This window comes from Gymnogyps californianus, chromosome 7 (assembly GCF_018139145.2).
Source record: "Gymnogyps californianus isolate 813 chromosome 7, ASM1813914v2, whole genome shotgun sequence".
Lineage (NCBI taxonomy): Eukaryota > Metazoa > Chordata > Aves > Accipitriformes > Cathartidae > Gymnogyps > Gymnogyps californianus.
Genome location: NC_059477.1, coordinates 31,757,937 through 31,774,563, shown reverse-complemented (window position 1 = coordinate 31,774,563; position 16,627 = coordinate 31,757,937). Strand labels below are relative to the sequence as shown.

The following is a 16,627-nucleotide window of genomic DNA, read 5'->3' as shown; positions in this document are numbered from 1 at the left end:
GAATCAAGTACTCTTTCCAAAAACCACAGGTTTCTACTTGCTTAAATATGAAAAACGTCCTTTAAGTTACTTCATGCTTCGTTTAATTTGAAACTACAAAGCCCCGTGATATAATATAACCTCTCTACAGCTGAACAGTACAAGGTTAATTCAGTTTCCTTAGAAGAGTGGAAGCTGTATTAGCATAGCACATAGAAGAAAGGTGAAGCTGTTTTTAATGAATATAAATCAAAAGCTAACAATTTGTACAAAATAGATAACGGAAGCAAATGGACATCAAAGCAGTAACTACAGTCAGCAGAGGTAATAATGATGTTTTAAGTATATAAGGGGCTTTAAATGTATTAGAAGCAAAGAAATCCAAACAATACTAGCAATATAGCTTTGAAAGAAAATGATGGAGTTGTCAAAAGGAACTTCACTGAATATAGAAATGAAAATATTAAGTAGGTGTGGAGAGGGCCTTTATGCCTGGCACCTCCAAAATGCTGTTTGTAGTTCTGGGTCCACAAATCAAGAATGAGTTCAAACTGGAGGGGGCTCAGAAGACCCATAAGAAAAATAAAAGGACTGAAAGGTGTGTTTCATGGAAAAGGGAGTCAGGACACTCAGTGTGTCAATAGCTTAAATCCAAAGATTAAGAAGTAATAGAAATCAAGAAAAGTCAGTCTAGTTTTCATTATAACAAGCTGGGTGCCAAAGGCTAAGTAACCTCCAGAGCTGGCTGTGTGCTGAAGCCAGTCAAATTCAGACAGAAAATTCACATTCCCCATCACTAGTGATTTTTAGTCTGAAAGAAAATGGTTTTCTAAAAAAGACGCTTTCATGCAGTGGTTCTCTACCTGATCAGACTGCAGCCTGTCCTTGACTCACAACACTGAGCTGAAACTGCTACAGAGGTGATACGGTTTTGCTGTCCTTGTATCACCATCTCCTGAGCAGCTGGGAGCTGCAGCGTGCCAGCACTGCCCCACAGGTCAGGCAAGGACAACAGCCCCTGCTGACCCTAACCTGAGCATCCCAACTAAAATGGCTCTACACCAGTGCAGACCAGGCATTTTGACTTCAGAAAGCAATACCTTATACTTTTTGCCCACCATTAATACATGATGATGTATAACCCCACCCATGTTGTTTCCGTGTGTACTTTTAGCATCTTGTACATAATAAAATCTGATAAGTAAAGTAACAAAGCAGTGTGCATATACTTTACATGAGATTTTTCAGAGAGAGAGTTTAAACATGCATACATTTTAATGTTGTAGACTGTTTCCATATCAAATATACTAATTTAAATTGTCAGTATTTTCATAGCGAAGTCCTGGCCAACTCCTTAGAGGAGATCTGAAAGCCCAGTGATTTGTGAGATCATGGCACTTGTGCTGTCTGTGCTCTATCCTCAGCATGAGGAAAGGCTCTGCTCCCCCTTCAGCCCCCAGCTTCCTTTAGTACCTTCTCAACGGGTGATCTCAAATGCTTTAACTAATATCAATTAATTACGCTTCAAATTGCCCCTAAGAGAGACAGACATGATTATCCCCCTCTGTCATTACACCCAAGGTTAAATGGAGTCAGGAAGAGGTTAAGTGACTCTCAGGGTTCACAATCCTGCTTGACGGGGAGCGGGGCTGCAAGGTGCTGACTCTATTCATTCAACTGCAAAACCGTCGGGGCCTCAGAGGGCTCAGCACATGGCAGGATGGAGCCCTCCGCATGCAAAGTGCAGAACAGGGAATGACTTTCCAATTCCCCATCTCTGCTTGAAATCATCACCGTCTAAATAACAGGGGTAGATACTGCCCTCCATTATTGTCTTTTAAATGACTGCGATTCTAAGCAAGTGAAAGCAGCACATCGCACAGCTATCAAAGCAAACCCGGGAGCTTGTAGACCGCAGAGTAAAGCAAAGCCTGTTTCCACTTCAAGAGTTCCAAGTGATTAACTAGAATTAAAACAAGAATATTACTTGGTCAATCAAGGAAAGACAGGCCACAGACAGTAACTGCACAGATAAGAGCTGAAAATGGGTATACTGCTTAAACCAACGCAATTCGTGTAGCTACAGAAGTTACTGAATCCACAGGCAGATTTGAGAAAGGCATTTGGAGATGTTACTGAAAGGTTAATTGCTTTTGTTCTACCAGTAGAGAATTGGAGGGCCTTTTAATTGAATATCTGGAGCCAAAGCTCATTTTATGACATGACCTGACACATAGCATAATCATATTTCCAAGACACAAGATATTAGTAATTGAAAGGAGGGGGATTTGTCCTTTGATTTGAAAAGGGTCATGAGATTTTCAGTGAAGCATCAGGTCAACCAGGGCTTGTCTCACTACTCTTAACAACAACAGGTAACCTACTACCAATTTCACAGCCTGCTGGTGGGTTTTGTTGCGCTTTTTTCCAAGCTATCTGAACTCTTATTTTGTAGCACTTCAGGGGTATGCAGAGGAGACGAGAGATACAAAAACCAAATCTTTGGAAACCACAGCCTTAGACATGAACAACTGCAATAGCAGCAACAAAGTCATCAGAACAGGCCAAACTGCAAAGGTGAGAAGATGAGAAAGACTTGGCACAAAACTCCTGGACTGTTTTATCCACTACAAAAGGCAAGGATACGACTAACTGCAGTAAATTATAAATGACATGACAGCATTTGGCATTTGGCAACAAGCAATCCTTTAAGATGGAAAGCTGTACAGCACGCCACCTCTGGACAGAAAGGGTTAAAGACCAATAGTTACATCCAGAACAAAACTTAAGTGTCAGTTCCAGCAGACCTGGATTTTCCAGATAAAACTGTGTCACTGGCCCACGTGGCACAAACGAAGCTGGTAACAGCGTTTAACCAAGTCAGCATCAGCCTTGGTTAACTGCAAACATAGTTAAAGAGCAAACAAAACCATTCTGCCATCTAACATACCAGTGGATGCAACTGGTAATCAGAAGATAAACTGCTCTGAGTTAGCAGTGGTCCGGCAGAGCACCGGGGGAGGCACCGCTGAATTACACCTGTGGCAAGTGAGGCTCAAAAGCAGCCCCTGTTATGATAATGGCACATCACCAGAAAAAGCATGTAGCTTATTGGAAATGGGTTTGATGACAGTGCATAAGGGTGGGTGGCATATTCATAGTTAAATGTCTTCTACTGTATCCCACACAGACTTTACGTAACATTGCACCAACACAGCTGTGTGTCTGCGAGGAGAGAATTTCATGGGGCAAGGGCATGCCCTTCCCTCCTCTTCCCCTTCTCACAAGCCTGAACTGTTTATATACAGGTAATATTCTTCACACCAATTCAAGCAGCTGTAACATTTTAGGGTTATGACAGATTTAAAGCATGAATGCTGTTGTACAAAACAAGAGGAGCTGGATCACCCTGACAGCCACCTCTGAGCACTTCCATCACGGCTACACACAGTCCTGTGAAGTGCCTCAACTTCTGAGTTGAGAGCAGTTAAACTGTTCTCTCAGCGCTAATTAATATCCTTGACACAAACACTGGGGCTAAGAGCAGTTCTGCCAGCCTGATTACAGAGACCACTCTATAAATTCATCCTTTATCAAAACTAGCCTGTTAATAGGCTCTGCGGCATTAGCGCTATTTACACCGACAGGAATGCACCTCGCTAGTGCTAGCCTGTAGCAAGAGCACCACTAATGCAGGAGAGAAACCAGTTAGCAGCAGAGCTAACATATCAAAATTCTGCAGTGCCAGCCCACGCAGGATTTAAAGCCTCATTATCAGAGGGTCCAGACCTCACTTCTGCCTCAGTCAACAACCAGAAAATCCTTCCTGCAAGGGTTTTCGCCTTGAAACGGATTCTTTCTGTTCAGCATGTTTTTAATAATTTTTTGATAGCTTAAGCTTCATTTACAAACACGCACATTTTGTTCAGGCTCTTTGATATAGCCTCCTAATGAAAACTTAACAAGATGTGCTTGCAAGCAACAGAAATCCTCTTGGTGGGAGCCAATGCGAGGCCATCACGGGACACTGAATTCATCTGTGCTGCTGCTTTGCTCAGTGCATCTGGATCCATTAACTCAACTGTTGAGTATTTTAGCCCCCTCTGTGCATCCTTCATACAGAACTAGGCCACCCAGGTCTGCTCAGCACTGAGATCCAGATCGGTCATCTCAGGCCCAGCAGCCACTGGCTGAAGCCTCACGGTCAGTCAAAATTGCCATGTTTTGTGACAGCAGTCCGGCTTAGCCAGAACACAGCATTATCTCACCAAACCTTCCTGTGCAAAGGCTGAGATACGGTGCAACCAGCTTTGTCCCAGATTACTTCAAAAAATGGGAGGGATGAAAAGGAAACATTACCGCTTTCTTCAGAACAGCTTTTTGACGACAGCTTGGGTCCCACGAGGAAGCTAGCAGGGTTGGAGGAGCATCCTGGCCCTCCTGGCTGCTAGCATTAACAGCCAAAACACCGTCTGCACCCACTCTGCAGACAGTGCAACCCACTCTGGCAAGGACTCTCAGCTAAGTGCTTTTTTGTCGTTGTATATTCCTCGATGCATAACTTAGACAGAAGAAACTGGGCAGTTTTTATTGTGAAAAGACAGAGAAGGAGCATACCAGGATACAGAATGATTAATATTTTCAACAAAGCCTGTGGGTAAAACTAATGCAAGTTTGCTTTAGCTCTCAGCATTTTATGCACTGCTGATGAAACACACAGGGATGGGCAGGACTGATTTAGTCAGAACTGAAAAAACATGATCCCTATCTGGTTTCTTACTGCTGAAGAAATCCCTATCTGATTTGTTACTTACTTCTTACTGATGGCCAGGAGATGACCCATCAGACAGCGATGATGTCAAGATTCCTGCTTGACTTGGAAGCCAAAGAACTCTGTTTTACATCAGAACAATACCCAGGTACCATCTCCCACTAACAGCTTAGAACAACACACAGCCTTTTAATGGCTCAAACACCATCCCAAAATCTTCTGTGATTTTATCAGGTGCAACACAGATTAAGCACCCTCATTCACTTCTTCCAGCTCTGAAAAAAAAACCCTACAAAAAATTTAAGTGAAGAGCCAAGGAGGCTGATGTCTCTTAATGGCACATCTTCTTGTCGCAGTACAGCCACTTACTCAATACAAAAAAACCTCATTAAAATCATCCTCAGTACGTTTTATTTCTGGGTGTTCTTTGGGTAACCCCTGTGGGTTAGGCTTCACCAGAAAATAACCTTTTCCAGCTGACAAAAATAACTTCCAGTGAAGTGAAAGTTTCACTGCTGAACAGAGAACTGGAAATCAGCTCCCAGCGAAGTATTTATTAAAAATACCCATTCTGCGAACCCTGTTGAGTCCCACAAATTGAGGCCATTTGGCAAGTTAATAACATTGGCAACTGCCACCCTTACGAACCATTAAAAGGGAGTATTTTCCCTCTATTATTTCCCATTGCTGCTGAAAGTCTTTATTTTTTAAGAACACTTATTACCTTGTGTTTTTACAAAAGTAGGAACTGAATGAATTTGCTCAGTGCCGAGCCCTTCCACTAGAAGTGACTGATCTAAAAAATAAGTGCTCCCCCCTGTCATTTGGACTTGTTAATGATTGCTCTATTATATATAATTCCTGTTTCTGACACAGTTGATTCATTTGTAGTCTCTTTGGAGGCAGCAGTCTTGACCAAAAAAATGATATGGATGTGTTTTCATGTGTTGATCTCTCATTCTTATGAGCCACAAGTGGAGAGCTGCTGTTACTGTGCAAGAATTAGTAGGGGGTGTTATTAAGCCTTTCCTATTTAGAGAAAATCAGAACTTGATGGGAAGGGTAAAAAAAACCCAAACCAAAACCAACAAAACAAAAACTAACCCCAAAACAAAACAAAAAACCACTGTGTATTTCAAACTCCAGTGTTACTATTCCTAGAAACACAGCATTGCTGGGGTGGAAGGCACTTCTGGAGATCATCTAGTCCAACTCCCCTGCTCAAAACAGGGTCAACTAGAGCAGGCTGCCCAGCACTGTGTCCAGTTGGGTTTTTACTGTTTCCAAGGATGGAGACTCCACACCCTCTCTGGTCAACCTGTTCCAGTGTTCAACCACCCCCACAGTAAAAAAAACCACTTCCTCATATGTTTAAGCAAAATTTCCTGCGTTTCAATTTGTGCCCATAGCCTCTTGTCCTGACCCTGGGCACTGCAGAGAAGAGTCTGGCTCTGTTTTCTTTACCCCCCACATTAGGCACTTATGCATACTGGTAAGATCCTCCTGAGCCTTCTCTTCTCCAGGCTGAACAGTCCCAGCTCCCTCAGCCTCTTCCCATATGTCAGATGCTCCAGACCCTTAATCACCATCGTGGCCCTTCACTGCATTCACTCCAATATGTCAATGTCCTTTCTGTACTGGGGAGCGCAGAACTGGACACAGCAATCCAATTGTGTCTCACTAGTGCTGGGTAGAGGGGAAGGATCAGCTCCCTTGACCTGCTGGTGAGGCTCTGCCTAACGCAATCGAGGATGCCCATCTGCCTAACGCAATCGAGAATGCCCATCTATGGAGTCTGTGCCCCCAGCTCTGAATTGTTTCTACATGAGCAGAAAAGACCTAGCATAAGTTTAAGGGAGCATTACCCAAGAATAGCTAAAACTTTACAGTCACATCACCAAATTACGACATCAAAAAGGCATATTAAATCCCAGGGATGAACAAGGCAGAAGAGGGAACTGTGTGAATTTTAGTTAGAGAATGTGATGGTCATTAATTTCGTATCGGTCTTTGCACTGGCTCGACAAGAAATTCCGTGTAGGACTCCCAGGGCTTCTCCAGACAGAAGTTTGGGTTAAAAACACAGTACACTCCTAAGAACTATGTGCATCTCCCTACTTCATTGAAAAATGCTCACCTAGCTTCAATCACATTTTTTTTCCTTAATTCAGTTTGAGTAATGCAGCAAAAACATCTCCAACTGAGATGACATGTTATTTACTGGAACTTTGTTGCCCTTTGTGATTCTGACAACTAATCACAACCAGCTGCTTCTATTTTGCACAGTTTTCAGTGCTATTGTAGGAAGAGGTTAAAATTTAATGCATTGGCACAGTCAAATCTCAATTATCTGGGATAACAGAGTGAAGGGAGCACATAAAAGTAAAAATGCAGACAAAACACATTCAGATAAGCTATACGAACAAACAGTGAGGACATAAGAGAAAGAAGAAAGAAAAGTCAGTGTGTTGATCCCAGAAGAGGCACTGATGCAAACTGGTCAGTCCAGGATGCTAGGCATTTAATGCTGTGAGTCTTGAAACAAGCTCTGGATGCAGACTGCAGACATGCAGCTAGGGTAATTCTGGCCACAGCTGGTTAAGCACTGCAGTCTAACTGGGCTAGGCTGGATCTATTCTTGTCCATTTGGCTCACTTCCTGATTTGGTCTACAGCCCCCCAAATCCTGATCATCCACATACCAGGCTATGTGTGTACACCAAAACCATACTCAGACTAGTTGTTTCCTCTCCCCATTTCTGGATGAAGCCAAGCAGTTACAAAAGGAAACCTGGAGTAGTTGATGGTATCCAGTACTCCAAGGACTGGTCTATGGAGATAATACAGACATAGATCCCATAAACCCTCCCAAAATGCCTCTCAAATGCTGGTGCAATAAGCTTACTCCTTTCAAATGCTCCTCAAACCCCTCATGGCAGTCCCCAGGACACAACACACACCTGTGGCATCATGCTTCGCTTCAGCAGACTGTATCATTTTAGGCATTTTGAACTCAGAGATAAGGGAGTGGGATGACAATTACATCTTAGGACCACAAGAGCCCCACAAGGGTCCAGAGAAGAGCCGGGCGAGGTGCTGTGCAGCACAGACGCCAACAGCCTGCTCCAAGTGCTAGCCCTGAGAAGCATCAACAAGTGCCAGCGTGCACCACAAGCCTGCGTGGCATAGTGGCCACAGAGGGTACAGACCTACCCAATGGACACCTGGATGAAGATCAGGTCCAAGGCAGTCATCAGCAGAAGCAGCATTAGCTTTTATGCAGCTGGCACTTTTGCCCCAAATCAGTACCGGGGACCTGCCCCTCCTGCTGCCTCCTGCCCCAAATCAGTCATTACAGTGCACAGAGATGCCACCAGGGAGGAATGGGAATGTGAAATCAAGAACATCACTCCCTGTGGGTGTCAAGTCCACAGGAGTGGATTTTTTTCCCAGTAATGTCAAGAGTTTTGATTCTGATTCTCAGTCCTTAAAATATGCCACAGGCACCAGGAATAACCTTTACACTTCACCCACATTTCAGGGTGATGGAGTAATGAGTTCCCCATCTTTTCCATGTGGATGTAGCAGTCTTCTCTTCCGGAGCTAAATCACTGTGAAGCACTGTTCAGTACCATTAAAGCACTGCTCAGCTCAGTCCAGAGTTATCGGCATAGCAGCAGATTGATAGTTCTCCTACACATATTAAGTAATTTGGACTGGAAGCTGCCACAGAAAAGCCAGATCTCATTTTAATTTGCATGTAAGATATACATCTGTGGCCTTTGCCTAAAGGTTTGTCACTCTAGCTGAAAGCTTTACAAAGGTCAGAATATTCCACTTTCTGCTTTAAATTCTAATGACAGATGAGAGATACGTTTCTTAGCATAAATATTTATATATAAACATACTTTATATATGCATGTATACACACACCCCCAATCTTAAAATATCTCAGCATATGTGTAAGTGTAACAAATACTGTCATAGAGTCACAAGTGAATGGAGTAACATACTGTGAGTCTGCACTGACCTAAGATGTGGATTTGAATAGAAAAAGAAAATTATTTGAGATAATGGGGCCTGGCAATTTTAGCCATGTTCCTTCTGCACTAAAATAAGCAAGTTAAGACTAATTGGCAATGTAAGCTCCAAGAGGTCTCAAGATTGAGAAAATGGTAAACAAAAGCTAATCTATCAAATCTAGCAGGAGGCACATTATCACTGCAGAAAAGCTGAAAAATAGAATGATTTGTACCGTTCTATTGCATTAATGATTATTTCACAGAAACCAGAGATTTAAAATATTCATCTGCTACTTTCCCCTGCACCCAAAGGGTAGGCTTGTTGCACTCCCTTTGTGCACCTGCTTTCTGCTTTGCACAGACACTTCCACATTTAGAGAGAACAAATCTGACTAATCAGAAACTGTGCATGACCTACATACTGACAACGCAACAGCCACGCTGACTGTCTTAGCAGTCACGGGAAGGCCAGAAGTCGTTCCAGTTAACACCTCTCTGTCCTGTATATAGGTGGTCTCATGCAGCACTGTATCCAAAACCGTGCTAGAAGAACATGTCTGAAGGGCAGCCTCAAAGGACCCAACAGTCTTACATCATGCAAGCCTTGCTTTTACAGCCCGTTTGTACAGGCAGGGCCAGGCTGATCTTTATTCACCCCTCCTGGTGTAAGGGTAGAAGTCAACCTGCAAACAATGGTATCACAATTAGCCCATCAGGCAAGTCGCCCCATGCTTTCAACCCCGAGAGCTACATACTCATTGCACGTAGCGTCTTTGCTTTAAACATGGCCTTAAAAAAGACCAAGAATTTAAGTGCCTTAAAAAGATGCAGGTAAAAACCAAAAGGGAACTAAATCTCTCTCTTCCACAGAAAGTCACTCATCAAGTAAAGAGAACTCAAGAGATGGCGAACTCCTAAATCTTACCATTTTGTATGCAATCATTTGATTTTAAAGTTACGGCTTGCTCTTAACCAGTTGAGGTCCATGAATCAGAAATTCCTGGCACATGGGCAATTTTTAGTCAATAGGTGGTGGGAACTTGAGTTGAGAAGGGATTTAAGTCGCCTTCCCTTTTCTTTTACAACCTTCCAGAAATCTCCCTTCGGAATTGCACCCCTCCCTTCTCCCTCATCCCACATCCAGCAGGGCTTCGCTGGAGCCCAAAAGCATTCATGTTTAATTCTCTAACAGAAAAGCAAAATAAGGGGCTGCCTGATTAAACATTAAAGACCTGAGCTTTTTCTCCCTTTCTGGAAAATACCTTCAGTGTAATGGGAACAAGTTAGTAACTGCTTATCTGAAGGTTATCCATGAATTGCAGGGCTGGCCATGTGATAGGGAAGAATTTTTCTTGCATTTGGGAGGGCTGAGTCATGGTGCTATAAAAGCAAGTTAAGACTATCTAATACTAAGTGCCAGGATTATCTTGTCCCTTTGACAGACCCCTCAAAAGTTAAGAACCTGTACCAAGTCTGCCTGTCTCTGGGACAACACAGGAAAACAGAAGAGGTCCCTCCCATTCACCTAATTTATAAAAGGCCTGATTCAAAACTTGTCTAAAAATATTCTCAGGAGCTTCAAAAAGAAAGCGTGCGTGTGGTGCACGCAAAACAATCTGGGAGGTGGAAACTATGCCCCTATTCCCAGTGGAGATCTGAATGTAGATTTATTACAGACAAAATTTATTCCATCAAAATTTGTTCTCAGCCTCTGGGGACTGATTCCTCCTATACCACCATATCGATTTCACTACTGAAGTACTGCACTAATGAGTCAGGCTCTCCATGTCCATTGTGCTACTATAAAGGATCACATTTTGTTATATGGACCATAAAATGCAGCAGAGAAAAATAAATCTGTTTTGTTTTTGTACCCCTGCCTGCTTTTGGTGTCTGTTAATGCAGTAACTCTTTAAATAAACACTGTATACTGTTTTGTTTCCGTTTATAAAGATATAAACGATGGTGCCAATGATGGTCCCATGCAGTTATATTCAGAATCAGCTCTTTACCCTTAAAAGTCTGGGGACAGCGAGGGAATTAATTCAGGATTTCATAAACTGTAGTGTTTATAAAACCCTCCACGCAGAGAGGTATTTACTCACACGGCGCATAGAACATGACAAGGGTGTGCTTCTTCTTCTTCAAGGACTCCCTGAAGTCTTCTCCAGCAAGGTGGATAATGCTAGTCTGTTTTTCTTCCCATGCAGGCTCAGGTGGAGGTGGTGCTTCAGGACTAGAAAAGAAAGGAAATGAGATTGGTTTGAAAATGTTTCTGGAAGCAGGCAAAGGGGCATCACATCCTGGTCATAACTACCATGAGGGAACTGAGGTCGAACAATCCTTCAGGGTGCCTGTGCAGTTGAAAAACGTGCTTGATATTCCCAACACCAGGTAACAACAAAAAAGATGCAAGTTAATTTCTGTAACTCAATAAAAATATAATTTAAGTGATCGTACTCAGGCATATGAGTAGGAATGCAGAATAAAGACTTCCTACATTGCATCCAACAGCTGGGTGGAAAGAACATTGCTCTTATATCACTGTGTCATCCATAGGCATGAATTGAGAAGAACAGCAAGCAGGTGGAATCAAAAGGCAACCGATATAGAACAGCATCTTCCATTCAAACATCCTTTTTGTACTCTTTATCGCTACCATGCAAACTTCTATAAAGAATTTCATGACCTTCTCTTGAATTCAGATATTAAAGCCAGGATGCAATAATCAGCATCGTTCCACTTGGAAGACTGGGAGTGACTGAACTGGAATATTTTACCTTGATAAAGAGAATGTCAGGTTTCAATTATGACTGCACATACTGACTAGATCAGAGCAATCCTGCACATCTAGAGCGCCTCTAACAAAACTTCTCCTATTCACCAGCTCACAGACTTCTCTCAGACTCATTAAATTCATTCCTGCTGTATCTTAAACAGTGATTACTTATATAAAATCATCAGAATGGTGCCACGGTATAAAGACCTTCATATGTCGCCTTGGTAATAAATTAGCTTTTCAGACTTTCCTGTCACTTTGAATGACACCATTTTAAATTTTATCAGGTACATAAAAATCAAGTGGAGAAAAACTCGATTTTTAAAGTTCTACTCAAGGTCACTTGGTGGACATCCATCGTATTTCCATCGATACTGATTTGCCAGCTGTTAGCGAAAGAATTAGGGCAGCTGGTCTGAATTTTCACACGAAGACAGTTGGTGTGAGCTATCATCGATTACAGTTACAGTCAGAGGTGTGATTTCATCTCACACAGACCTTCCCATGCTGACCTGAAATAAGCTACCCAGATACTGGTAACAACCTAGTGTGGCAGCACAGACTACAGTCACCACAGCGGGACCGGAGCCAAAACCTGCATGGCTGCGACTAGACCTCTCACTGGGATAGGTTTACACAAGGTGTACATTTATCTCCAGCCTGCACCCCAGATGCATCCCTATTTCCACCAACTTCAGTGCAGCTGTGACAATTTCATCCCTGGTCAGCAAACAAGGACCTTACTCTGTTGTGTCTTTCGTTGGGAGAACATCCAGCAGTCAAGAGCAGGAGACAAGTTGTCTGGGTTTCCCTGTGTTGCTGACTACCTGAGGCTGCAGACAAAAGTCTTCCAGAGGCACCGCAGGATCCAGAAGGGATTAACACCCCCTTCCCTCTTCCTCATTGCTTATTCACCTGCCAGTATGTACAGGCAGTGTCAACCTGACTGTTTAACTCAATATAAATTACATAGTGCTGAAAATACTCCAGCAAACTGGTGAAACTAGGACAGTGACTTAACATCCAGTATTGACACAGCAGCCTGGAGCCTGAGTATGCAGGGAGGCCAAGGGAGTACTGTGTCTAAATGTAAAATACAGATAAAACTTCCCAACATGCTACAAAGATGCTGCCAGGCCATATCCATTACTGGATTTGAAGCACTCAGAGATGTAATTTAAAAAGAAAAGAAAAAAAAAAACCCAAAACAAAAAAGCCCCACACAGCCCCTCTCCCCCACCAAATAAGAGGAGAAAAATTAAGATTACATTCCTCACGCCAACTGCATTTAACGGTTAAATGATTTAAAAACTTCACAAAACACTGGCAGTTTTTTTCCTATTGAATAATGCAGAAAATACAGTAGGCTTACAGTACCTAAAGGAAATGCATATTTTATTCCAGAATACTTAAAGAGAGAATTGTACCAGCAATTTACTTCTTTGAAATGAAATTATTTTCATCATACATCAAACTTAATTCTGCATATTTTAGCACACCACCCAAGAAAAGTTGGTTAGTGCAGACAAAGGTGTTGGTTTTGTTGTTCTTGCTGGCTTTCCTTCAGCCCCACATAGCTGGTATTCTAGGCATTGGCTCTGAAATGCTGGTAAGAGAAAAGTATAACTGCAGAAATTCAGTTACTAACAGTGAAATCTGCTGCTTAGTATAAAGAGGGACAACAAATGTTCTGTTTATTTTTCAGAGTCATTGCTATTCCTTCTCCAGTGAGAGGCTTAGAGTATATTTGAAAAATATTTATTTTGGGAAAGAATTACCAGGACAACTATGAAAAACCCTGCAGCAAATAAAGGATTTGGTGTATTAGAGACCATAATTAACATACATGTTTGTATGGCTTTGAATACTGGAATTCAGTTTGTTTTTGTTAGCAAGGGATTTAGGCAGTCGATGAAGCTAGGTTTAAGATTTACTTCCTCACCAAAGCAGTCTTCAGGAGCCAGTACAGGAACCTGAATACTATCTCAGACCCTCAAAACTTACTTTAGCAGCCAGTCGATGATTTTCTTCTTTGTTCTGAGGTGTGGCAGAGTGTATTTCTCCTCTCCGTCCTTAAAATACTTCAGAGTAGGAAACCCTGAGATGTGGTATCTTTCTGCCAGCGCCTTGTTGATGGTAGCATCGACTGCTGCAAGGACACCTGGACTCTAAAAAAAGAGACCACTAACTGTAAATCCCAGCAACATACACACACCCCTTTCGCAGGAAACAGTGGACTCGGGGGCAATCACTCATGATCTACGTGCCTTCACTTTCTCAGGTATTCAGCACAGACACACAGACGGAAACAGAGGACTGATGCAAAACCAGGAAGGCACATCTTATGGACCAAATGTAACCAGAGTGTTACCTGTTCTCCTCCCATTTCTGACAGGATTCCCTGTATATAATTCACATCATAATGCTTAAGAGCTGTTCCCAGGAATGGCATTTCCTCCCACAAAACCCAATTTCTCCCAGAAGAAATGAGCATTGTTAAACACAAGCTTACTTCAAGGCAAATTCATCTTTCCCTAACTTGCGGGCATCTTTACATGGACAACCTTCAGAGTCACAGCAGAACAGACACTTGTAGAATGTGATTCATCTGATCTTTGTTTTTCTCATCTCCTCCTCCTTCTCCAACAACTACAAAGGGACTCTAGATGTCTTCACTGAAGATGCTTAAAGTATGGAGAAGACTAATCCTACTTCTCTTCCTGCATTGAGTACACAGTGTGAGACTGAATCAATAACACTAATACTTATAGTATTGGATCTCTCTTCTCCAGCCATGCTGATGGAGCACTTAAGATGAAGCTAATGGAGTGATGCAACCATAAAACCAGGGTATTTGAAAGAGGGATCAACCCCCTTTGGTTTTTTTCAACTCTAATTCATAAATAAAAGCCTATGTTTCTTCACATTTGATGCCTTTAAGTAAGGGAAAAAAAATCCATTTTGGATTTGATCATATTATGTATAAAGCCTACAGCAGAATACATAAACATTTTTCGATTTTGTTTTCGTTCAAGACAGAATGTTCTTTCTAAGACTTTGGCAGGGCTCATGCATTAGCGATGAGACTGTACTTTGGAAGCGCATTTTGAAGGGTCCTGTGGGAGGATGAGAACAGCTGAATTTGTTGTAGGGAGAAAAGTCACTTTTATTACTCCAGTTATTTATTACTGATTATTTGAAGGATATAATAAAAGAAATTAGCTTACATCACTTGCTACATGGAGAAACTCTGCAGCCTTCTCATATTCTGGCTTCATTTTCTTACAGTGCCCACACCCTGCCAAAAAAAAAAAAACCAAAAACGCAACCCCAATTAAGTTGTACACGCCACAGTTATTCATTGACCCATTTAGCCATTACCAAAATCCAAAACCATGTGGTAAAGATTTACTAAAATTTAGTATGCATTTTACTTAATTTATTTGTAAAGCCTTAGTATGATTTAGGATCTTTTCCAAAGTGGTCACTATGGCTTAAACAAAGAATTTAATCTATTAAAAACTAATAATAAAACCCCTGAATTCGCACCCACACCTCTTTCCTCCCAGAAAGTACTATAAACACAGTATTTGTCAAGCCCATCGCTTCTAGCATGCTCTTGGGCGAGGCAGAACCTCACCCATTTCAGTTTCCAAATCTTTATCTGCTTTAAAAAGAAACAACACAGGCCCTCACGTGACTTCCTGACTTTAAGCGGAGGCTTATACTAGCACAGCTTAATTGAGTAATGTAATTTGAATTAAACTGCACTGATAATAAGCCCCGCTTTACAGTGGTGCAGCACATCCCTCTAGCAAGGATTTGCACTGATTTAATCACATCAGTGTAATTACACCACCACATATGTTCTCAACATAAGCAGGGCCTGTAAAACCGAGATAATGGTGCTTTCTCGCTCGTGCGAAGTTCTCCAGAGATCTGCCATTACTTCACTGCTAAGTGCTGACATTACAATAAAGTAAAATGAACGCATGAGCGAGAAAAGCAGATTTAAAATAAATTATTTGGGTGTAAATTAAACTGCTTTCAGCCGGTGCAATTGCTTCCAGGCAAGCTGAACTTCCAGGACCAGGTGAGGTTCCTGCCGCAACGTCAAGTTACGCTTCAGCGCCTACAGCGCGATGCTGGGCCTCCAGGACAGCCCCCTCCTCGCCCCCGCTATTGCCCCCAAGGGACCAGCACAACCGCAGACCCCGCAGGGTCAGCACAAAGGGATGGAGTGGCCAAGATCGACACCTGGGCAGGGCGAGGGCCGGCTCCTGCGCGCAGACCGGAGACACAGAGAGCTGTATTAAAGCGCATGGCATGACCCAGACACACTGCACTCGCCTGCCCCAGTGCAATGTAATCCCAATGCAATCCCTCGCCGCACTTTTTCCTCTTGTTTGCAGCAGCAGCCAGCTTTTCTTTCTTCAGCTGTTATTGTTGGAACGGGCACTTGAAGGCCCAGGCTTTGCTGAGCTTTTGAAAGTCGTATCACAAAATACGGCTAGAAATGTGTTTCAATGCAGCTTCAGCAAAAGCCGTTTCTGAGATGTATGGGCAACAGGGTTGGGGCTATTTTTACACCACTGTCTAAAAGAAAATAAACTGTCCTGGTTTCAGCTGGGATAGAATTAATTTTCTTCCTAGTAGCTGGTATAGTGTTATGTTTTGGATTTAGTATGAGAATAATGTTGATAACACACTGATGGTTTTAGTTGTTGCTAAGTAGCGCTTATCCTAAGTCAAGGATTTTTCAGCTTCTCATGCCCAGCCAGCAAGAAGGCTGGAGGGGCACAAGAAGCTGGGAGGGGACACAGCCAGCACAGCTGACCCAAACTGGCCAAAGGGATATTCCATACCATATGATGTCATGCCCAGTATATAAACTGGGGGAGTTGGCTGGGAGGGGCGGATCGCTGCTCGGGAACTAACTCAGCATTGGTTGGTGAGCGGTGAGCAATTGCATTGTGCATCACTTGTTTTGTATATTCTAATTCTTTTATTATTGTTATTGTCATTTTATTCTTATTATCATTATTTTCTTCCTTTCTGTCCTATTAAACTGTCTCTA

The 16,627-nt window shown here is 42.5% G+C and overlaps 1 protein-coding gene across 1 annotated transcript in view; it reads right to left on the bottom strand.

Moving 5' to 3' along the window:
* The window catches only part of PDIA5 (protein disulfide isomerase family A member 5), a 106,901-nt gene that overhangs the window by 19,940 nt on the left and 70,334 nt on the right, over positions 1-16,627 (bottom strand). The window contains exons 12-14 of the mRNA XM_050899526.1: positions 14,778-14,848; positions 13,555-13,718; positions 10,877-11,007 (exon numbers count right to left, since the gene is read on the bottom strand). Coding sequence (XP_050755483.1) covers positions 10,877-11,007; positions 13,555-13,718; positions 14,778-14,848 — 366 coding nt within the window. The remainder of the gene's footprint in view (positions 1-10,876; positions 11,008-13,554; positions 13,719-14,777; positions 14,849-16,627) is intronic.